Source organism: Chaetodon trifascialis, chromosome 1 (genome assembly GCF_039877785.1).
Source record: "Chaetodon trifascialis isolate fChaTrf1 chromosome 1, fChaTrf1.hap1, whole genome shotgun sequence".
Lineage (NCBI taxonomy): Eukaryota > Metazoa > Chordata > Actinopteri > Chaetodontiformes > Chaetodontidae > Chaetodon > Chaetodon trifascialis.
This window is the reverse complement of record NC_092056.1, coordinates 15,511,508-15,535,866: the sequence shown is the minus strand read 5'-3', so window position 1 is coordinate 15,535,866 and position 24,359 is coordinate 15,511,508. Positions and strand designations below refer to the sequence as shown.

Here is a 24,359-nt window from a genome sequence, read left to right as displayed (position 1 = left end):
ATAAATGTGTCTTTTTGCAAGCGTGTAGTGTTTGAGACATATGCACAGGCTCTGGACAGTTGGAGCCATGTGAGACAATGAGAACAATGGGACACAGTCACTCACCGGCTCTCCTCCCAGTCTCTGGGCTTCTTGGTTTCGTTGGGTTTGATGCATCGGATGTAGTGTGGGGTACATTTCATTAGCGTGCTCACCAAATCATTGGCTTGTTTCTGAGGAGTGGAGTAAGAACAAGGATGAAGAAAAGATGATCATGATGATGTCTCATGAAAACACAAAATACTGTGGCTGAATTATCAGTGTTTTACTGACTGACTGCTAAAGGACAGCAAACACACACACGATCCTTTCCAACATCCTGATAAAGCCGAGGGAGAGCTACACACACACCTTTATTTTGCTGCCAGCAGTTGTGGGTCGACCCTTCTTTTCAGCGTTGAGGTTTTCTGGAAACAGTGCTCTGATGAAGGCACTGTAAGAGGACACGAGTGAAGAGACTGGGAGTTAGGACCAGCACTGACGGGGCCGGTATCATCCTCGTGTCAAGTGTGGTAGACCAAAAAACAATGTAAAGTTTCCCAGGCAGCAAAAAACAAAAATGCAGTTAATGATTAAAAAGCCAAGGACCTTTGACTAAGGTCACTGGTTTGAATTCCTGAAACGCTCAGGAAGGTCTGAGTGGGGGGCGGGTGGGAAAACAAGAGATGTGTGTGTGTGCACACTGTGCTGTATTTGTACAAACACCTTTCTGTGCAGCACATGGCCACTCTGCATAGAGGAATGCATGCTTTTATTTGACAACATGCTGAATTAAATAAAATATACAATTGCTTTTGGTTAAAATATGGCCCTATAAGAGGATAAATAAAAAACAATGTCAATGCAGTGAACTTGACCTTAAACGTCTCACTTTAAGGCTGACTGTATGGATGATAACAACCAGTGTTCATCTACACTGGATTTCACGGAATAACATTTCTATTTATTCCTGAATTTATCGCTACAGTGTTTTATAACATCATCACCATCATCACTGTGATGTGTTGCTGCAGGTCAGAATGTAGCAGATATCTGTGAAGTTTCCACGTCCTCTCAACTGAACACGGGCACTCGGACGGAAAGGAAAGGCAGCGCAGCTTTGCGCTTTTGAGCTCCTTTAAGTTAGCAGATGAACACACACTGCAGGTTAATTTTTAATTTTTTCACTGACCTTTATACTCAAGGATAAAAGAGAGGAAAGTGGGGGTTTTAATAGTGACAAAGGTACGTTTAAGGCTGCTGCAGCTGTGGACTGAACCACAATGTCGCCATTCATGACAATGATTTAGTATCTCATCAATCTGGACTTTTGGTTCTTACTCAAGTCTCACATGCTCGTTTCAGCAAGTTGCTGTATTATGGAAAAGTGCTACACCCACACTTATAGATGGAGCAGAAGCTCTCCCGTGAGACTGAATGACGCCAACATTTCACTCAGAGCCGTAAATTGAAATTAACGATGGTGTCTTGTAGTTTTTTCTTAGCGGTTCTGCTGCACATTGAAGACTTCTGAAGGACTTATTTAAAGGCTCCACATTCAAGAAGCCTGTCGAGATTATCTCATGAATGAAAAGCAAAATAATGTAAAGTCATGATCTTCAACGCTGCTTTTTTCACACTTTTGCGATCACCACATGTGCCGTTCAGGCACCAAGTATTAAGCTCCTTTTGTCGGCTGCTCTTGCTTTGAAAGCTCATATAAAATGTGGTGACTGTCAGGCCTGGTCTAAAGCTGACACGTACTACTGCTCAGCATTCGGCTTATTTTAACTTGCTTATGTCGCCGCCTGTTGTGTTTATTATCATTACTTTCTCTGTGTTTTTTCATGTTGATATTTTTCTAATTTCACCGCCTTTCTGGCTTTCTCCCACGTTGGTATTTGTTTGATTTTAAACATCTGACTTAAGGCTATGGACACAGAAGAAAAGATCAGCAGGTTGTGTGTACAAATAGAGCAAAAGTCCGCTAATATTGTCCAGCTGACAATACTGGTCAATCCTTTCTTCTCTATTTAGACCTGCTGCTCTGAGGAATGAGGCGGCTTCCTTCCTTCTCAGGCTTCCTTTATGTGCGACTGTGCCAAACTCTTTTATCTATGTGTGTATTTTGTGTGTCTATATGCCATGTAAAGTGCATGCATATATTTTTCAGCACGTGCGTGAATGGGATTTTGACATAACCGCTTTCGTGCATCACAAAACATGCACACAAAGGGGGCAAGCAGTGGCTGAGGCCTGCAGGGGTTACACAGACAATGCAGGCTGTTTGCACAGATGGCCACTTTGACACAAAGAAAGCCCAAGAAATCAAAAACACAGAGGGAACAGACTGCACAATGCAGCCCCGCGGGGAGACTGCATTTGTTAGGCCAGATTGGGTAGACCCCAAAAGCCGCACATATGGACAGCCGCCAGACGTGATTCAGGACAGAGAGCATGACATTACCCTGCCCTGCACACGTCTGTGATGATGCACTGGACTGTCTCAAACTCTCATTCAGATCTATTCAATTATGACCACATGCATTACAACAGAAAACTCCCTTTAAGTGAGCACCATAGAAATCCTCATCACATGTTGGTGCAATGCACAAATAGGAGTTGCTTACATTTCACTGCTCTGCATCAACTCAATGAGGTCAGTAAAAAGGACGTCTCGGTTCCTCTCGCAGAAACCGTCCGCATCGTAGGACACCTGGAGGAGAGACACACAGAGGGAGAGCCAAAGGGGACGAGGTTGAACTGTTTGAAACCTCCAGCAGAATGAAAGACGAGACCTGTGTGAAAATTAAGAAGAGGTATTCTGGCCCAAGTCAATGGATTGAATTTCATGGGAATATAAAATGAAGGGCTGCAGATGCAAGCTTTACACCTTCCCAGAATTAGCTGCCTTATAAAACCAGCAGCGGTTAAAAGTATATAAATGAAACCACGTTATTTCTGGTATACTGCAGGCTGAGACTGGAGGAATGTTTTGAGCCCGGTCATGGGAGCCCCTCAAGTCTTTATGGCACGACTCATTAAGCCTGCGGCATGTGTGCCAGGCTGAGGCCACCACACATCTGGAGAATGACACGGGACGACCTAGGCCCAGACCGCCAGAATGAAAATGAATGCATAAAGAAACAACAGCAATGTAGAAAGAGAATAAGGCCGATTAACATGTATGACGTTGTTAGACACTGTTACATAAGGGGAGGGACTGTAACCATAAATGGATAAAGAAAGAGAAAGGAGGCGTGTTGGTTCAGACGGGAAAAACTTAAAGAGGACGGAGATGACGACACCGACTCCAGAATTAAAGTACCAGCTGTGTAACTGGTATTTATGACAGATCATACAAGTGGGGCTCAACAGGAACAGCTCCACTACCAACACCATAAAAAATGACATTTAAATAAGTTTCTATTTCCAGAAGTTGCTGTCAGCTCCCTACTGAGGCAAAGTATGGAGGTCTCTGTAGACCGTCTACTGAACATCACAAACTTTCTTGTGTGAAACAAAGTATTCAAGCATCATTCAGCACATCTGATGTTAATATGAGACATGAATGACTTCTCACTACAACAGACTGAAGTCCTATTTATAAAAAGACAAGGTGGAACCAGCTGTGAGTGGACAATAGACCAAACTCTGCCTGAAGTGAGCGCACTCAGACCGACCTTGCCAGCGTAGTGGTGGATGATGAAGCCCTGGTTCCAGCTGTTGAAGTGTTCATGGGTGTTGATCTGGACTCGGAGCTTCTGCAGCATGGTCTGGTCGGCCCCCTCGCCCACAGCGTGCATGGTGGCGCACACATCATCCAGGATACTCATGATGCCAGGAGGATTCTGGGATCACAGGGGAGATATTTCACATTCAGATCATCACTGGCTCTAAAGTTACGAGATCTGATTTATCTGAAGTTAACTGAATATTTGTTTTTGACCTTTTTCTGTTGGATTTTTAGGTCCAACTGAAATATATACTTCTGGGGTTCATGTACTAGAGCTGGAACAATTTACCAAGTGGTTGAATTATTATTATTCTGCAACATTTTTGATAACTGAACAATATTTTTAAGTAATTCATGAGAAAAGTGCCAAAAATTCACTAGGATCCAGCTTCTCTACTTGTGATTACCAGCTAAAATACCACAATAGGCAAAGAGGTGGAGTGTGGGTGGAGCTGAGGCAAGCAAATGAAGCCTGGTTGCTGTAACCTTGCTTTCGCTCAAATCGGCCATGCTCATAATGATGCATAACTTTAAAACTTAATATAAATTAAATGAGTGAGATTTAAAATTGCCCCTGTACAGTTGTCAGAAATGGGGAAACTTTAGAGACCAAAACCATTTTTTGTACCAGGAAGTTAACATGTTTATTTCTGCTGTAAAACTAGGCATTTTAATACGGAGGTCTATGGGGACTGACTCACTTTTGAAGCCAGCCTCGAGTGGCCATTCAGGATACTGCAGTTTTTGGCACTTTTGCATTTGCTTCATTTTTCAGTATTAAATTAGATCCTAAAAAAAAAAATTCTTAAGCAAACACATTTTTTACACCAGCTAAGCATCTAAAGGCCACGTGAGATCAACACATGCTATAAATTGTATAATCTATGCATCTAAATCTAACAGTGGAGCAGCTTTACTCGCTCACACGGCCTCATTTGACTCCATTATGTCCTACACTGATCAGCGGCCTTCAGTTTGCACAGTGGTAACAGTGTCTCTAACTCAGAGAACACAGGCTTCTGTTGAAGGGACACATGTAAAGTTGTCACTGGATTAACTAAAGTGGGCTGGGTGTAAAGAGCCACTGATACAGATCCCCTGCTCCTCTCAGATGGAGGCTTGTTTTAAAGCTCTTGTTGTAGAGTTCATGGATTAGGCCTCTCAGTGGGACAGATAAATCAAATTAAGAGGCATGTCGGCACGTTTGAGGATATTAAGCTGCAAGCCATGGCAACCGAGCAAAAACTTGGCGGTAGCTTGCAACTCAGTTTACAATATGAGGATAATAAAACTAACAAATGTTTATCATTAAAAAAGCATTCATATCCAAGTTTGTTATGAGTGTAAATTGATGCCGGGAATAATAATACTTTTAGATTAACAACTCTCTCTCTCAATAAAACGACGTTTATTACCTCCACAAAGATGGTTGTTTTCAGCTCTATTTGCCATCGTGCTGATCAAGTTTTTTTTTCTTATTTATAGTTTGCTTTATTTTATTTTATATTTTTTGTCTTCACATGTTGGGTTGAATCTGTGTATTTTGTAAATAATTGCAGAAGTATGTTTTGTTTATGTTGTTTATGACAGAATAAAATCAATTTTAAATACATTTTAACTATTTTCTAATCAATTACAAAAAACTGGCGCATGTATCCCATGATTAAAGCTGCAGCTGTGGATTATTTTGCTTATTGATTCATCTGCCAAATACTTTCTTGTTCGACCAAAAGTCCAAAACCTGAAGGTGTTCAGTTTACTCTGACATAAGACACAGAAATCCACTCATTTCAGAAGGTGTAACTAGAGTATGTATTTTACATTTTTGCTCAAAAACACTGATTGATCAATTATCAAATAGTTGCTGATTAATTTTCTTTGATAATCTAAATGATTACCCTGCAATCGGCTGGCGACCGGTTCAGGGTGTACCCCGCCTCTCGCCCATTGTAGCTGGGATAGGCTCCAGCCCCCCGCAACCCCGAAAGGGATAGGCGGTATAGATAATGGATGGATGGATGGAATCTAAATGATTAATTGACTTATTGTTTCAGCTCTATCCATAACTGTTTAACTTGTATGTGTTTTTGATGAATTTCCAGATTCACATGCTCATTTTCTACTGTTAAAGTAAAAACTTTTAAGGATTGTGCCTTAGCATTGTACAAACTTTCTAGTTTGTTTACTTCATTATTTGTTTACTGGATGATTCAGTTACTTTGCTCTCGATGAGATCACAAACGATCTTGTTGTTGAAGTACTCAATCTGAGTCCACTTGATGCCTTCCTGCACATACTCCTCCTACAAAGACATGACCAGAGATCAAAGTCAGACCATAAAACATTGAATGAGGGTGGAAATTAAAAAAAAAAAAAAAAAAAACCCGGGGGGAACTTTACCTGCTCGGCCTTCAGAGTCAGCTCGATGAATATCTGCTGCAGTTTCTCATTCACAAAGTTGATGCAGAACTGCTCAAATCCATTTTTCTGATGAAGAGACAGCACGTTTAATACAATCCATACAGGATTAGTGAACTTTATCTTCAGTGGAGGATGGATATCCTGTAAGTTCAATGGGCTTTGTTTGGAGTGGGAGTTATTAAAGGAAGGGACCCATTGTGCAATTCACAGCACATACACTGGACCTTCGGCCTGAGCCTTGTGTGATGGTGCTCTGCAGCTTCCTGTCTAATGACCTGTGGCCAGCAAAATGCAGCTGACCTTTTCTGACATTGTGTTTACAAAAAGAAAACCCTCAAACTAAAAGACAGACGAAGCTGGAGGAGGTGATTAGATACTGCTATCAGAGGACAGTTTTATTTAGTGTCATGGTACACATTGATAATGTGTACACAACATTAGGACTCCAGAGCTCCTACAAACCAAAATAATACAAAAATATTTCCATTTTGTTTGTCCAATCCTATCAACAAGTAATCAGATTAGAAAAGCATGTTGAGGTCTGCTGTCTCAATCAGGAGACAGGACTTAATCTACATACTGTATAAATCAGTCTCATCCTTTGTGTTTAATCTGTTTAAACGCTCAAACTTAATGCCTGTTAATCTAATTCACGTGTTGCTGTAGAGTAAAATTCCAGCAGCCGTGTGTCAGCCTGTGAAACGACAATAAACACTTACTTGGAAAATTTCAAATCCATAAATGTCCAACACTCCAATATTAAACTCCTGATGATCTTTCACCATGGCTTTGTTGATGGACTGAAATCAAAGGATTGTGTTACTGAAAAAATGCTTATTATAGGCTGTCACAGATTTGTTTTTTTACATGTGTCGATGCTTTGCACTGTGAAACTGTTCAAACACGCAATCGTACCTCGACCAGGAAGTCAAACACTCGTGCATGCAGGGCTTTGGTGAGGGCGTCACGCGTGTAACACGCCTGCTCCACATTCAGTGTTACGTCGATGGACTCCACCGCGTTTCCCCATTTGCTGTCCATCTTCCGGCTTGTCAGTTTCTCCTTCAGACGGTTCTGGACAATTCCAAGCAGAAACGCAGGAAAGGCTAGAACTGTTAAGAGAGAAGAGAAAGGATGGAAGGATGGAAGAGGTGAGGGGGACAGTAAAGAAAGGCTGTTTTACTAACTTCATTTTGAATCTGTGTTGTACAGGAGAGGACAGTCTTCATAATTCTGCATGAATTTATGTACTGAAAATGACCACTAAGAATAGATTATATTATATAACATTATAATGTAATGTTATCATCACCCACAATCACCAGGTTAATGGATAAAGAATATACTGTTATTTGCATTTCATTTAGCTGACACTGTTATGGTATGTTAGGTTCATGCTGTTGTACTATTACGATAAACTGAGAAATAAAGCAGCATGTTGATATGGGTAGTGCTCTGAAACAACACAGATACTGTTGTTATAGATATAAACCAGTATGCAAATTAACATGAAGGACTGCATTCATTCAAAAGGCAGCCTCATGTAAACTTTGCATAGCAGAGAGAACCACTGTGAATCCAGTGTTCCAGTGTACCTTTTGCACTGCATTTACTCTTATCAATCTCTCATAACGTTTCACAAATCAGAAAAGCTTCTGCTGATAATCACGAGGCATGCCTCTGTGGAGTAAAGCCACAAAATTGAGGGCAATTCTGTGGCTAAAACCACTGAAACTAAACATCCTCGTCTCAGAGTTTTGCAGATGAGCTTTGAACTACAGCTGAATGCTAAAAAGAAGAATAGCATTGGGCTAAGCCTTGAAAAAAAGAGTCTGTGTTGAGAACACCACAGATCATTTGTCCCGACCTGGCGTTGATATTCTCCCCTGAGAGCCCCTCCCTGCCTTATTGCAGTGACTCACTTCCCCTAAAAGGAAATGGCTCTCAGGCCTGCAGACTCACTGCGTCTGGGAATGCATTAGACCACTGCAGTAGCTCCCCTTCTGGGACAGAAGGGTGTGACTGACCATACGCCTGCTTAAATAATGAGGAAAAGTCATTCTTTGTGCTCGGCAGGAAAAGTATGGATTGTATACTTCGGCCTGGAGGCTTTCACAAACACTGTGTATGTGAATTTTGGGAACAATGCTCACATAAGTTCCCCCTGCAGGAAATTTGCTAGTCAAAGTAGCTGTGGACAATGAGAGGACTAGGAGCGAGTGTTTTCAGGACAGACAAGAGGACATGTGAAGCATGTGGCTTCACTGATCAATTGAGATGTGATGATCCTGTCAGTCGATGATTCACTTCTAAAGTGTGTAAGTTTTTTCTATTGATAACAAGAAAACAAGATAACAAAATCCACCTACTAGCACCTCTAAAACTCATTAACTAACATTATATCTTTTTGTATAATTCATACAAAAACCAAAGGGTAAAAACTTGTATCTGTAAACATATAAATGTATTTCACAAAATGTTAAACTATTCCTTTAAAGAACCTTCTTTACTCAGTGGACCCCCCTGTACAGGTTCATTAGATTAAGTCATTACAAACTCATGTTACTCAGACGAGGCTTCTTCAAACCCCTGGAGCTTTATTTTGATTTCTAATCAGGTTCAAATCAAAGTTTCCAAAAGTACCGAAGGTTTCATGAATGACGCAGCCATTAAAACCAAACTGTGACTAATGCCAAGACCAAAAATAGTTCTTCTATTCAAAAGCACAAGATCCTGAAATAGTTATTTTTACAAAAGAGCGCATCACTGTAAAGATCAAGTTTCTTTTAACTGGCCCAACCAGCCAAATAACGTCCGAATGATTTGTACAAATAGTCTCAACATTTGTTTCAACAAGGGATGACGTACTCTTGCTGCTGACTGCAAGTTGATGTCTATGAGAACTTGGCCCGTGTAGTTTCATACGGGAGGCAGGGTCTGAACATGTGCAACACACTGCGGTTAAAGCACACAGTGAGCGAGACTGAAGGCAGGAAAGGCAGAGATTATGGAGCGCTGTTGTTACGTCTGCACAGAACAGACCGAGGCTTTGTACACTGGCAACTGCACTCTCATCTGCATCATACAGGAACAGCACGAGAAGGAAGGAGAACGGAAAAGAAAAAAGAATAAAATGAGGCAGGAGAAGGCAAGAGGGAAGGGGACAGAAGGAGAAGTATTTTTCCAAGTAGTTTAGGCTCTTGCAGTCATTCAATAACAGCGTCTTATTTTCTGGTAATCTAGCGAGGCCTGGATTATTCCAGACAGTTGGCTGCAGCCCTGCGTTAACACAATAAAACTTAAGGGAGTGAAAGTGGTGAGAGAGAAATATTCTCCAAAACCAAGCAGAGAAGGGCAGCTCAGGACACTGATGAGAGAGGAAAGGCAAGAACACAGTGAAAAGAAGGAGTCTCAACCTGAACATCAGCATCATTGTCTTTAATCTCCAAACAACAGAACTGTATCTGTGTCTTTTCAGCCACACCAGCGACATGACGCTACGGATGGCAGTGCTGGTCATCCACCACTGGGCTCCAAACTGAAATATCTCAGCAAGTATGATCGATTGCTGCGATTTCTGTGCATTCATTCTCCCCAGAGGATGAATCCTACTGATCCCCGTACTTTTCCTCTAGCACCACTAGCAAAGTTTTAACCAAATATCTCGACCTAGGAATATCCTGACAGCTATATTGGATTGGTACAAAATCTGCTACAGACATTCATGCTCCCCAGAGGATGAATCATAATAATACAGATGATTTTCCTGACATTTCATCCAGCACCATCATCAGGACAAAGAATCTGTCTAACATTCCCATTATCTTCAGCTGTAATTTGTGATTAGTGCTAATTAGCAAATGTTAGCATGCAAACCCGCTAAATTAAGAAGTTGAGTATGATAAATTCTACACCTGCATGTTAGTATGCTGACGTTAGCATGTAGCTAAACGCTATATCAGTGCTGTTGTGCCTAAGTAGGTTACGGCCTCACAGAGCCACTAGCAAGACCACAGACCGTAAATGCATTTAGAAGACTCACTGTAATTCTGTTAGCATTGTTACTGAGCGAATGTTAGCATGCAGCATCTCAAATCAGAGCTGTGCCCACGTAAAGCAAGAGAGCCAACATTTACCATCTTTGTTACGGCTGCTAGCGTAGCATGGCTGTTGACTTTTAGTTGTTTGGTAATAATCTAAGGCTTGATGTAGTTTAATGCCTTATATGGCCTTATATTCCCTCAGAACTGCTATCTGCCTATAACTTAAAAAATGTTTCTCTCACAATCAAGATTGGGTTGAACAGCAACAGGCGAACCACACCAGTGTTTTGAAGGGGAGGGAAACATGGAACATTAACTAGCAGTTAGGTCCTCTTCCCATCAACACACACATAATCATAAACCTATTTTTCATCCGTCCATCCCAGCTAAAAGTCAAAGGCGTACTATTAATAGCCCATGCTTCATGTTCATAAAAGTTTTAACGTGAGCTCTGGTCGTTGCTACCTGTGTTAGTGTGAACCACATTAAACAGAAAACGAGGCCGCGTTCAGCTCCTGGTGGGAGCCTACTTACACTCTTCACTCTCCACAGCAGCATAGTTGCCGGCTTCCCTGAAAGTGATATTTCCAAGGTGCAGGACTCCAGCCACAATCTGAAGCACCATGGCGCGCTGCTCCGCCGAGATGCCAATCACATCCATGGCATGCTGGGAAAGCAAAGGAAAAGATCATGCTAAATCAGGGCCGCAGTGTGGGTTTACTCACTCCTGTGGTACCTAGCTCATGTCCTCTAATTACTCCTGTTGCGGTCTCACTGGTAAACAAAAACAGGAGGGGATCATTGGGAAAGAAAACAAAAGAGGACTGGCAGGGAGAGAGAGGAATGTAAAGAGAGAGAGGACTGCGAGCCACATGAACACTGGTATGAGATTAGGCACACACAACATATCTGAGGGTGTGAAGTTATTGCTGGTTAAACAGAGGGAATCTGACCGTACCATTGTCTCCTGGAAGTCACTCTTGTCGTTGATGTCGTCCACTTTGTAGGAACCAGACTGATTGAGGTAAGTGTAGTAATCCAGGGTTGTGATTCCCAGGCTGTTCTTCTGCTCTCCACTGGCTCCTTCTATCAACTGTAGAGCAGAAATTCGTCTACATGTATTGTGGTTCACTGGTGTCAATTTTATACATTTTCATGTTTAGATTTCAACGCCGTGCTCCACTTCACTGCATGTGAAGAAAACTGTATGCTCTGACTGAACTCCATCTCTTCCAGGGACCTCGAGCCATCCGCAATGAAAACCGACTGACCCTCTTCCTGCAGCCAAATGGCAGGTCTAATCCAATGTGTCCTGAAATCCCCTCACAGTCTCCCTTCACCAGCCAAATGTGTCCCGTTCTCTCTTCAGATGGACAAAAAAATGCTGTCTCACCTGATAGAATATATGGAAACTCCTCTCTCCAGGATTCCTCGTGACGACACGTGACTTCTCCAGAAGGAAGTTGGAGATTTTTCCTCCGTCTGGTTCGCCGCCGGAGCTGAACTGGATCTCAAAGTATTTCCCCTGATGGATCAAAGCATGTTTGTTTTTCAGTACGGGATTCGGGCTGCAATAAACTTTAAAGCCAGAGCTATAAGATCTGAGATACTGGCACCTGGCTGTTCTAGTGGTGATGGTGCATTTATACAAAAATGTGATCCTGCTCTTTGTCTTGCTCTCTTCTCCAGACAAGCCTGTAATGTGATATCTGTTCCAGCCCCAAAAGCGAACAGAGACACTATTTATTCAAAGACAGCACCTCAAAAGTAGTGATCTCAGGCCATTAGCGCCAAACCAAATTCATTTCCCCAAAACTTCTGGTTCTAAAAATGTCCCAGAGATAATACTGCTTTGTACGCTGAGCTGAACTCTTAACCACTAAACTCAGCTGGAAAAGTTCAGAGGAAATACATCTTCTAAAATGTGCTTTGCTTTAATTCTAAGTCCTTGTTGAGCAAGTGCCTTTGTAAGCAGAGGACGTGCATCAGCGGTTCTACATGTTCAGTGTGTCTTTCTGTGCACTAAGCTCTGGTTAACCAGGGCACACATGAGGTTTGACTCCTCAAAATTCAAAACAGAGGAAAAGTTGTTAGTGCAAATCTTTGTTTTCAAAAGTCTCAGCTTGGATCTGAAGGTGCGCCACAGAAAAGTTGAGTCCTCAAATTATTCCGGTGTAAGTAGTACCTACAGATGTATTTATGTCTGAGCAACACAGTTAAAGATTTACAATGTGAGCGGCTTCTTCTAATTTTGTCTTATGTTATGATCTCCAAGACTCGTCCTCACTTGCACTGCAAATCATAAGCACAGGCAAGAAGAATGAGGCTGTAAAAAACGTGCAATTGGAGGAAGATTTTCAAATTCACTCTCTTCATTTAAACTTTTGCCTGTTGTCTTTTATATCTTTAGTTGTCTTGAGTAAACACGGACCAGTTATGAATGGAGCCACAGTGAAAAGCAGCCTGATTCATAAAAAGTGGAAGGGCCAGCACATGAAATGAAAGCCTTACGAATCTGCTGGAGTTGTTGTTCCTCACAGTCTTGGCGTTACCGAAGGCCTCTAGCAGCGGGTTGGACTGCAGGATGATGTCTTTGACATGCTGCAAGGAGATGGAGGCAACGAGCTGTTAGCTACGTCACAGACAGACTGTGCAGCAGGTACAGAGGCAGTGCCCTTCACACCAACAGGCGTGCACGTCTGAGGAACTTTCCACTTATCTTTCCTGTGAGCCATCTACATGTCAGAGGTTTAAATTAGTGAAGCAGACAAATCTACTCCACTTCCATTATTGTACACAGAAGTCGAGTGGAAGTTATTTCTTGGAATCTTTTTTTCATTCCTAAATTTCCACTGCATGTCACACTCATACAGTTGGTTTACTACTTCTCATATTTCACTCCTCCAACCCATGGAATACCTTCAAAACACACTGAATCCAAGATATAACTACTAAAAGTGAGATCACATGTCCAACATTGTCTCAAAACTAATATTCTATATCCATAACTTGTATTTCTTTTCTTAGTCTTTGTGAAGATGACAGATGAACGAACATGTTACTGGCAGGGAGTTATTATCTATTCAAAACTATTCTCACACACGTGTGAACACACACCATAAACACATTGCATAAGAATGCATGTGCTGTACTGAGCATACCGGACAATGTGTGCAAGGCTGAAGGGAACCATGTGAGAACAGGAGCTGGAAGAGGTGGAGACTAACTACTAGACTACTGTGTTTGTGTCCATTGTAACGGCCACATTTGTTTGAACAAACAATACCAAGAAAATTATTTTCCTAAGTAGCTTTAGAAGTGCACAAGCCTGATTCCAAAAAAACCTATGATGCTGTGTAAAAAATTTTACAAAGTGTCCCTGAGTGCATGTATTAATGTCCTTTATGCAATCATGTGTTCACAAAGTGGTGAACCTTGCTCCATCCTCGCTTGTGAACGACTGAGTCTTTCCAGGATGCCCCTTTCATACCCAACCACGATACTATCACCTGTTACCAATGAGCCTGTTTACCTGTGGAATGATCCAAACAGGTGTTTTTGGAGCATTCCACATCTTTCCTAGTCTTTAGTTGCTCCTGTCCCAACTGTATTTACAAAAATCAATGGAGTTGATGAGGTAAAACATTAAATATGTTATATGTTATGTTATATTTGTACTGTTTTCAAGTACTGAGTATATGTGAAAAAGTTTCTTTATTCTATATCTAACACAGTGTCCAGACTTTGTAGAAATACATTCGTACTGCAACTTGCAACTCTGAACACTCAAAACAACAACAGTGCTGTATAACACAAAGGATTTACTGTTGAATCTAAAGCCCGGAGGTGATTTCTAACACTGCATTGGTGGAAGCAGCTCTGACTGGATTAAATATAAAAATCCGACTGCCATCATGGCCCAGGCATTTCCTCGTCAAACTTTAGATCTTTATCGAGCTTAGGAGGAGGACATCTGCTGGTTTGAGGGCTGCCAGATGGCTGAAGGGGGGCTGGGTGAATAAGAGGCTGCTGATGGGCTGATAATGGGCTATAAGCATAAGGATGATAAGAGGAGGATTGGATCTAAGGAGAGGAATAATTGCAGGAATGAAGGAGCAACAGGTTATTTGATTTCATATAACTCTGCAGTGACTTTACGTTATTTGCACTTTGTTACAAGTCAGAAGGGCAAAATAAAACCTAAGAAGTTACTATGATAATGATGTAGAAGGATAACCATTAATTTGAAAATGTTACACTTTAAATTAATTGAATATTTGGTAAAACAGTAATGTTAGAAAAAGCACCTGCAACCCTCTTCAACCTGAAGAAGATATTAAAGTTTGCCTCGTTGAATGATTATTGCACTGATCAAAGTGTGTAAATGCTTCCGTCATCATTTTACATTGAATTTCAGCATCAGCACATTCAGCAATAATTAATTAATTCAGATCTTAAAATTGTGCATCACATAACTGCAGCACTCGCTTCTTAAAAACTGGATTACTGCCCAGTTATCGTTCAATCTTTGCAGCTCAGCATCTGAAGAATCTCAAACATCTCGTGCATCTTTTCTGTACTGTCCTAAAAGAAAAGAAGCAGCTCCTCTTACCTGCACTTTGGGTCCGCCCCCCGACACCCTGGAGATGTAGCCCATGATGTATTTGGCTGCCACCGTCTTCCCTGCGCCGCTCTCTCCACTGAATAACAAATAAAAATTCATGCACATGTTTCTTCATACATCCGATCTGGGCATCTGAGTCATATTCAAATCCGCCTGATGAACTGACTAATAGCATGTGACACCCGAGCTCAGATGCCAAGTTGAGTGATTGATGCAGACCTGGGTGGTTGTTTGGTATTTTAACGACACGCTGCGGAGCACCAGTGATTTCATTACTTTGAGCAGCTGCATGTTCATGTGCTGCTATTGTGAATGTTTTAATGGCCCCCAAAATCCTGCTTTAAATCAAGTAACAACTATTGATCGAATTCATAGTGTTTTAAGACAATGCAAACATTTACACCTTCGACAGTTAAGAACAATTACAATGCACCAATGTGCAGGTTTATGTATAACTTGGTGTGCACGTCTGCCTTTTTCTATGCATGTTTCCGCCCAAATTACATAGAAGGTATCGGTTACACTGAACCTGCTGAATAAACAGGTGAAGGTCCCAGCTCCTGCTTTCATGCGTGTACAGTCCATTGACTTTACAAACCAAAATGTGCAACTAGACGCAGATTTCTACTCAGAGGCTCAGTGTGTGTTAGGCCACGGCACATCTGGGGCAGATGAATGTTGCAGCAATAAGGACATTAATTCTGTTTTGTCACATTGACAGATTTTTCCCTCATCTCCTTCCTTCACCCTGTCTATTTTCCTCCTTGCCTTTCACTTTGCCAGTTTCATACTTATTTTGACATATGTGGCTTGGCAGCGGATGACAGTGGAGTCTGTTTTTTCTTACTGTGCCTTAAAGTAGAGTCAGGTTGGTAATGCCTCTGTGAGAAACACAGCTGCAGACTGTTAGTGGCTGCCAGAGGAAGTCATGGGAGCCACTATATTACACATCAGTCTCTGTATGGATGTAACCCTCCACCTATACACCTCCTAGTTTCTTCCAAATCCCTTTGCATTGTCTGGGCTAACTAAGTACATTTACTCAAATACTGCACTTCAGAACAAATGATTGCTGCTAATATGTACATACTTCTACTTAAGTAAGGTTTGAATGCACTGCTCTATCTTGTGGACTATTTCCAGTGTGGTATGAGTACTTTTACTGAAGTACATGATCTAAAGACTTCTTCCACCACTGCTCACTCCTCAAGTAACAAGAGAAAACTGATATGCTGAGCTGTGGCTTTACTTTTAATGTCAGAACAACCTCCAGAGCTCATTCTGAGAGCATTGTTTTTCCTCAGGAAAGTTGTTCTCTGAAGAGCTATTTTCAACACAAGCTGTGGCGAGAGTCCCATTGCGAGCCCCCCCCCCCAAAAAAGGGCGAGTCTCATTGTTGTGGCGCTGAAATGCTGAAGGCATTGTTAACTTCCACAAAGATTTATTAACCAAACAAGGACATGAGTTAGACAATGCAATGCAGAGATGCAGAGGCTTACGCATTAACTTTCATAAATTGTTACTGACATCAGCTATGAGAAGGATGCACAGTCAACGCTGACTTGTAGTTCTGGTGGTTTTAAATGTAATAAGATGCACTGCATTCCCACAGAACTAGCTGAAGTTGCTCGTTCAGTATTGTATGTTCAAGATTTCTTCAGCGACAATGGGACTTCTCTTTGTATTCAAACTAGAGGGGCCTGTGTCCATCTGTTTTTAAGTTGAATTTTATATGATATAGTGACACAGCTATGGTTGCATCTATAGGCTGCCCTCACCCCCTTTTACCACTGTCTGACAAACACAGTCTAACACAGTCAGTGTTTGCTGAAATGCCTCTGTTTCTGATCTGCCGCACATCAGGCAGCTGGAGGAAGACGTCAGACTGTGGGTACAATACAGTGTCTGAACTGTTGGGTGGGCCATTTCAAAGCAGCACAACCAATTGACCTTTTAACCTAAAATAATTCATTTGCTGCCCTCGGCCCCTTGGGGAGGAAGGAGGAAAAGACTGGAGTGGTGCATGACATCATGCCCAACAGCTGCGGGGAACACTACATCCATGAATCAGCAAAGACGCCGGACAAAAAACTGAATGAACACAATAAATAGGCAACATCAGCTACCTGTGAAGACCAAACTAAAACCAGTCAGAGCCACGGGTGGGATGACATCATCAGCTAAGAGTGGTTGTGTACTTCTGATCAGTTGCGGTTGGATCTCAGATGACATTTGGTTGAGCCTTTGAAAGATGTCACAGCTCTGATTTCATCTAATAGTTTGATGGGGAGCAGTTCATCCTACAGTCCAACCCGACCTGCTCCAGTTCATCCTTTTAATGTCTGATCCAGATGTCTAGGGATAGCTACACTCATCACATGCTGTGGTAAGCACAGGGTAAGTAGATAAACTAAATGAAGAGGAAAAACAGGTCACAAATTCCCAGCAACATTGGTCAAAGCTCCACCTCTTCATCCTGAATTGGCCCTGTGTGGTTTATTCACACATTTTCTTAGTAAATGTGAAAAAGCGCCAACACAGGCCGGTGCTGACCACACTGCCTGGCCAGCAGTTCAGAGCTGCCTTTGTTTGCTGAGACCTAGTTCATCATAAAAACCACTTCCACGCTTTTGTTTGCTGATTTAGTCGATCACAAAATCTACCTCAGTGCCTTTATGTGGGAAACTGAACTCGCAACTGCTGGCTGTCCAAACAACGGGCGAAAGTGCTGAAGCAGGGGTCATTCATCATGAGGTAAGCACTATAGCAACCATGCTGCTCAGGTGACTGGGCCATAGGATAAAGCCTCAATCATGACACCACACTTTTCTCTCGGCAGCTTTGTAGCTCGAAATCGTTCACAGGCAAACTCAAACAGGCTGGAAAAGCAGCTGAAAATGCCCACAGTTAAGGAGAGAGTTATTCTGGGCCAAGAATCATGCAGGTGTTGTTCCTGTTTTCTTTCTTTTGAAGAGAACATTTTCATATTTTTTGCTTAATTTGCATTTCATTTAAAAATGATATGCTGGAAAAACACCACAGGAACACATCACTCTCTGTCGATCAGCTGCACCAAATGATGTGGTGGAACCTGTTCTGCTCGCTTCCCACCTCACAGATCACACTGTACAGATCTCTATCTCCAGCCTTTGTGTCTCACGCTCTCCCATCCTCTGCTTTTGACTCAGTGACACAAGGGCTGAGCAACAAAAGGACCTCTCAGTCAATTTAAGACCTACCATATTGAAAGGAGAATTTACACTTTGCTGTCTCTTTGGTTGTCACATGCCATTAGTTCATGATGTGTTAACAAGGTGGAGAATGATCAGCGTTTCTTACCTGATGATGACACACTGGTTCTCGCGGTCAATCATCATGTTTCTGTACATGTTATCTGCCAGAGCGTAGATGTGAGGAGGGTTCTCATACTGAGCCTGAGAGTTGACAAAATAATTGAATTAAATCAATGGTCAAACAGCTTTTGTAAAAGTAAAGCCAGGAACACATTAAAGGATGCATCTGGTGTTATTCTATAATTTTTTTTACTGCCAACAAATGTCATAAAAAGACCAAAACCAACAACAGACTGAATCTATTTTATGAACTATTATTGACTGCGTAGCCAAAGCTGAATATATTTCTGCAATAAGATAAATATGAACAGTGCAGTTTATTTTGACTTAATCCCTCATACAGCACCCTGCTGCTGTAAATACTCTTTATTGCCAAATGTGTATTAATCCACCACTTAAAATAGTCCGCAACAAATACTGTAAGTATGTTTGCCAAACACTGCAGTTCCCATCTGTTTGAAGAAATTACTGAGACAGGTAGGGAAGTTGTAAAGTATTGGGAGATGCATTAACCGAGCGGCAACCTTCCAGGCTGAATAATGAGGTCAATGTTTAAGTTCCTTGATTGGCCACTTGAGGCTGTCTCCAAAAGAAAGTCAATCCCCATAGACCTCCATAGTAAAATGCTCAACTTGACAGCAGAAATAAACGTGCTAACATTCTGGTACAAAAAACAGTTTTGGTATCTTTAGCTTATTTACCCGTTCATGACAACTGCACAGGGTTGATTTTTTATAGAACTCACTCGTATAAATGATGTTAAGGCTTAAAGTTATGCATAATTATGGTCATGCCTGCTTTGAGTGACAGACAGCCACTAGATTTCAGCAACCAGGCTTCATTCTGCCCGCCTCAGCTCCGCCTCTTTGCCCATTTTTGAATTAGGTGGTTCTTCAAAACCTGCCGGTGACGCTACGGAGACTTAACACATTTGGTTTTGGTCTTTCATTGGATTTGTTTACAATAAAAAAACATAGAATAATTTACATATTAACGCCACTTTGGCCATGACTGATTTTAAAGACTGTGAAAAGTCTACAGGGATCTGCACACAGCAGCTCACCACTTCCGTTAAATCTGTTGCCCTGCAAAGTCAGCGCCTTCACGATTGTCTCTAACACTCCTGAACTTTGCCCTGTAGTTTCAGCTGATTACACTATGCAAATCTGAACCCAGTGCACTTATGTACAACTATAGTCTGCCAAACTGTTAAATTTGGCATGTGTGATGCAGAGTGTTTTCACAGTCAGTTAGGATTTGAAAAGTCTTTCAGTGTGTTCCTGGCTTAAGGAGACAAGCCCACTCTCAGCAGGCCGGCCAAGAGAGGAGGCAGACTCGAACAGGCTGTTCTGTGAAGGTACTGCCAAGCCTTCTCATTGAGAGTCAAGTTTCTGACAGCAACATCTGTGCCAGCCCGCTGGAAAGTTCGCACTGCAACTAACCCAGCTCATTTCAAACTCTTTGTCCTTCAGACTGTTGCCGTCTTAAACCCCCAGACACATCAGTACTTTTACAGTATGGGAGGAAGTTTTCCGGTTTGAGTGCTCCAGAGAACAGAAGCCATTGAAATGTGTTCTTCGTTCATAGAGCATCATACTTACTGCGCCCTGATACATCTCGACCTCTTTTTCCCCAAAGTATGGCATCTGCTTGAAAGGGTTGACGGAGATGAGCACAGGCCCAATGTATGTCTGATGAGGTTTTACATTAAAGATCACACAGTGAAGACAAACAAAACAAATAACACCCGATAAAAATCACCTCTTATTGGGAGTGTAAAAAATATAAAATACTCCTTTTTCAATGGCAACAGGGTTTCAAAACATCTAAATTACATTTTTATACAAAGATTATAAAACTGTAAAGGAAAGAAATGACTTAATCTGAGGCTCCCATGACGTCAAGAGGGCAACAGTGGAGTATTTAGTGATCAGGCTAGAGGCTAAATAAGTATCCAAAGCTTACAAATGACAGAGAATAGACCGACGATGTAACACTGTGAGGTTTTATGCCCCAAAGCCAAAACGTCGCTCAAGGCAAATAAAGCTGCTATTGTGGGTGGCCTACAGTGACCCACAGCCTTGGCAAGGAGACCTCACAGTTACGGGCTATTTATTGACCCAAATCAAAGGCCTGACTCAGAGATGTCGGACCGAAAACTGCCAGCATGTACTAAACTTCATAATCCTGAGCACTGCCAGAGCGTGGATGAAGTTTATGTAATGAGCTGCTTTGTGAACACTCAGCATTGCTTTTCAAAGGGGGTTATTCATTCATTCATCGACTCATTTCACGTCATGAAAAGCTTGTGTGTGTTTGTGTGGCCACAGCTGCAGTTTAGAAAACCTAAACCTGGCATTTGTGCAATGCACTGTATGAAAATGAGAGCTCCCAGCACACCATTTTAAATAAAAAAGATCTCAAAGAGAGGTTCAGAAAGACTGTAGATTTTCTCCATTACACAATCTGCTATTTCTCACACTGTTTTGTTCGCATTTTGCACCACAGTGAGATAAAACTAGAGTAAATCCAGACTTTGGTGAAGGAGCAGGAGTTAGAGGTTTGGGTGGAGGTCTGCACAGAGAGGCCCTTTGCCCCCTGCACACGGCGGAGCCTCTGTAGGAAGGCGTTACCTCCCAGCACTGAGCTATTACTCACTGCATCAGTGACGCTGTGAATGACCATTCAGCTATTCTGGGAATAGCGGGGATGAGACGAGGCTCAGCTATTTCTCACCCGAGTGCGATCTGCGATTGTGAGCAAAAGGATACAAAGATGTAGTCATCCATGTATCTCTTCTTGAGGTTGTCCACGATGGCGTCCTCATTGATCTTGCTGAGCAGCACCATGTCATCCACTCCGCTGTGCTTGACATTGTGGCTCTGCCAGTGGTACCGGTAGTGCCCCCGGCTCCCCTGCAACAAAACATACAATTGTTAGCTCAATCAAAAGGACACAATGGGATGGCGTGGACTAATCGAGAGGCTGACATCAAGGTGACACAGAGGCACTGCTTACATGAATGAACTGAGCTGTAAAGCACACTCAGAGGCTGAGGTAGTGCGGTTTCTATCACACTGTTGAGATAACCAGACTAAATGAAAGCCAAGGGGAACATGGTTATTATTACAGCAATGAAAAGTCAAAGCGTGCACATTTGTGTGTGTTCTGATCCCAGCAGTATGATGAGCCATGTTTACTTTGCATTAGTGCTCAGTCAGATTTCCAGAAGTACTCTGTGCTATTTGTCCAGGTGTCAAAGATGCTCCGACCCAACTTTTATCCACATCCTAACAATCTGGTTTCTCCCTGCATTCCTGTTTTTGTTTTAGCTGAGCGAGTCTCCGGAGAACTGAGGTCATTCATCATGCGCTATGAGTCAGTGTTGTCTGGCTACTGTGGACGAGGGTCACAATGTGCTGTGAGTCTCTTTCTCCTGGATGGAGAACCACTCAAAGCCACAGAGAGCATCCAGAGCATTAGTCAACACACAAGTTAACTCTTCACTTCCTCCCTCTTTAGTGAGGAAGTGTGGGGAGAGGAAGGAGCAGAGTGGCAATCTAAACAATACCACTCAAGGCAAATAAAAAAAAAAAAAAGCCATTCATTCAGTCACACTTCAACAGCAAGATACTTTCCTTAATGCAGCAGATCTGTGTAGATAACACACTTTTAAACACATATTTATTTATTTATCCATTTGGATGGCGATGTCAGTTTACTTCTTTGGTTCACCTGAACAACGACAGATGCACAAAACAAAGATGGTGCATGGGTTAAACAATGCACCTTGTTAGCATGTTGATGTTAGCCACACAGAGCAACTAGCATGGCTGCAGACACTTAGTCTTGCTTATTCTTAAATGAAGGCAATTATTGTTTTAGTGCATCTTTACAAGAAAATGAGACCTTAAAAGATGTTTTATATTAAAATAAATATAAAGCAGCTGCACTCTGCTGAGAAATGGTCCATGGAGTAGCTGTTTTCCATCATCTCACTTGACCTTCATTAGCAGGTGAAGCCCAGTTCTCATGGAAATGCAAACGTTTAATTTTTGAGCACTTTAAGGACTTCTCGTGCAAATTCAGCTGAGTACACAATCTCAAAACAAGATCTGTTAAGTAGCTGCAGTTTCTACTCAGTAATAGTAGTACCACTACTGCTCAGCTAGTAAATGGAGTTTGTGACATAATTGTTTACCCAACTGCCGTTTCCAAGTGCAAGACTGGATTTCAGCTTTTAAGCCAAGACAGAGGAGAAGACTTAAAGTGCTCAGAAAACGCCCATCTGGAACATCTGCAATTCTATGAGAAATGGGGCCAGTGCATTTGCTGATGGAGATCATGTGATACGTTCAGAAGCTCCACAACAGTATTTTACTCGACTGCCATTTCCTACGTCAAGAATGAACTTTGAACCTAAAATGTTTTCTGGTTTCCTACTTTATGTTTTGACTTGCAGAGGTCATGCAGTCTTGTTGATTTCAACATTAAACAGCACATATGGCACATAATATGATAGAATGCAAGAACACACAATAAATATATACAGAGAATATTCTGAACTTCCACTGGCTAACATGGTCTTTCAGTTCAGAGGAAACTATCACTTTACAAACACCAAAAAAACAGTAAGTTTCTCTCACAAATATTAAGGAGATGAAACAAAAACAGCAAAGAGCAAAACCCTGATAATATCAAGCACCACAAAGTAACACCACAATACAAAATAAACCAATGGAAAGTCATTTTGCTTTTAGTAATTAACTCTAAATGACTTGGCCAAGGAGGAGGGCCTGCAAGCTTTTAATATCCTCCAGGGTGACTTTATTCTTTACAACAGCAAAATTAAAACCACTTTACAGACTCGGTCATAGCCTGGGAGGTGGCAAAGAATGTTAACAACTTTTCAGCCCAATTCAGCGGGCATTTTCCCCTCAGGAGGGAAGCAGCAAATTATAGCTTGATTAATTCTCCAGATCACCTCTATTAACATGTTTTACTGCTCTTTAGGTGCGGCAGTGGGAGATGCTGACTTCCTTCCTTCCTTAGCAATGATGACACTGTGATGTCACTCTCAGGGACAAAAACACTTCCTGACAATGAGTGAAGGGAGAGGGGGCGGGTCTCAACATCTGATACAGTAGGAGTTTAAGAAATTCATGTTGTGCAGAAGGTAGACACAAAGAGAAACAGGCAATAAACACGGACACATAAGAGAACCCTCCCTGCATCACGTATTGTTTTGTGCAGCGAGGGATCTACAATCTGCAAAGGTTAGGACACTGAAGACCCTTGATTTGGATAAGGAAAAACTCCCTAAAAAAGGCAGAATTCTCAAGAATAGCCAAGAAGAAGAAGAAATCCCTCTTTCAGGATGAGTAGACAGTCAATAGGTGTGTTTTATGGAGAGCTGGCAGAAGTAGAGGCAGCAGTATTACAATGTGGAGACACAGAAGAACATTAAGGAAATTAAGCACATCGCATGTACTATTAGGCAAATATCAAGTGTAGTGAGAGAGTTTAGATTATGAATTTACTTTGTCTCAATACTGCCCAGAGCCCTGTATTCACTGCTCTAACCTTCATAAATTCAAATCTTCTCTTTATTCAGTCAATTTCTAGTTATCCTTTTGCTGCCACCTACGTATTACAAGCAATACTTTGACAGATGGGAAACTTTTTTTCCTGAAAGCAGACGTTAAGAGAGCGCGCTTGCCCAACCACAAAGCGAAAACAATCGAATACGCTATATTTAACCCCTCTCTGCTATGCCTGGAATGAAAGTGCGCAGATTGAAGAAGGGAGAGGTAATAAGCCGGAGATGGAGGAGGTAAGCGTCAAATATTCTGATTATTTCATCTGTTTTGATTCAGGCCTTCTTTAATGAGGCAAGAGGACGAAGAAAATGTTCCTCCTCAGAGCAGCGGACTAAGGGAGTAGCTGCACACATACACACAAAGACGCCTGGGAGGTGCCTAAAACGACAACACTCCTCTGCTGCTGGCTGCCGAGCAGCACCAGAGCAGCCAGGGGTTGAGGGTCGCTTTACTCAAAAGACCGTAGTCGGGTGCTGGGATGGATGGTCCGTTCCCCTACAAAGATTTCTGTTTTGAACCAGTAACTATTCATGTTATTAAATCTAAACTGCTCCAGTGGTTTCA

The 24,359-nt window shown here is 41.9% G+C and overlaps 1 protein-coding gene across 2 annotated transcripts in view; it reads right to left on the bottom strand.

Annotated features, from left to right (window-relative positions):
* myo1ea (myosin IEa) overlaps nucleotides 1-24,359 on the bottom strand; it is a 47,531-nt gene that overhangs the window by 11,753 nt on the left and 11,419 nt on the right. For both annotated transcript variants that reach the window (XM_070976284.1, XM_070976200.1), the window contains exons 2-17: nucleotides 20,967-21,110; nucleotides 19,797-19,886; nucleotides 18,182-18,276; nucleotides 14,831-14,918; nucleotides 12,730-12,819; nucleotides 11,612-11,743; nucleotides 11,177-11,311; nucleotides 10,753-10,885; nucleotides 7,091-7,287; nucleotides 6,895-6,975; nucleotides 6,155-6,241; nucleotides 5,973-6,056; nucleotides 3,702-3,869; nucleotides 2,649-2,734; nucleotides 391-472; nucleotides 106-212 (exon numbers count right to left, since the gene is read on the bottom strand). In XM_070976284.1, coding sequence (XP_070832385.1) covers nucleotides 106-212; nucleotides 391-472; nucleotides 2,649-2,734; nucleotides 3,702-3,869; nucleotides 5,973-6,056; nucleotides 6,155-6,241; nucleotides 6,895-6,975; nucleotides 7,091-7,287; nucleotides 10,753-10,885; nucleotides 11,177-11,311; nucleotides 11,612-11,743; nucleotides 12,730-12,819; nucleotides 14,831-14,918; nucleotides 18,182-18,276; nucleotides 19,797-19,886; nucleotides 20,967-21,110 — 1,799 coding nt within the window. The remainder of the gene's footprint in view (nucleotides 1-105; nucleotides 213-390; nucleotides 473-2,648; nucleotides 2,735-3,701; nucleotides 3,870-5,972; nucleotides 6,057-6,154; nucleotides 6,242-6,894; nucleotides 6,976-7,090; nucleotides 7,288-10,752; nucleotides 10,886-11,176; nucleotides 11,312-11,611; nucleotides 11,744-12,729; nucleotides 12,820-14,830; nucleotides 14,919-18,181; nucleotides 18,277-19,796; nucleotides 19,887-20,966; nucleotides 21,111-24,359) is intronic.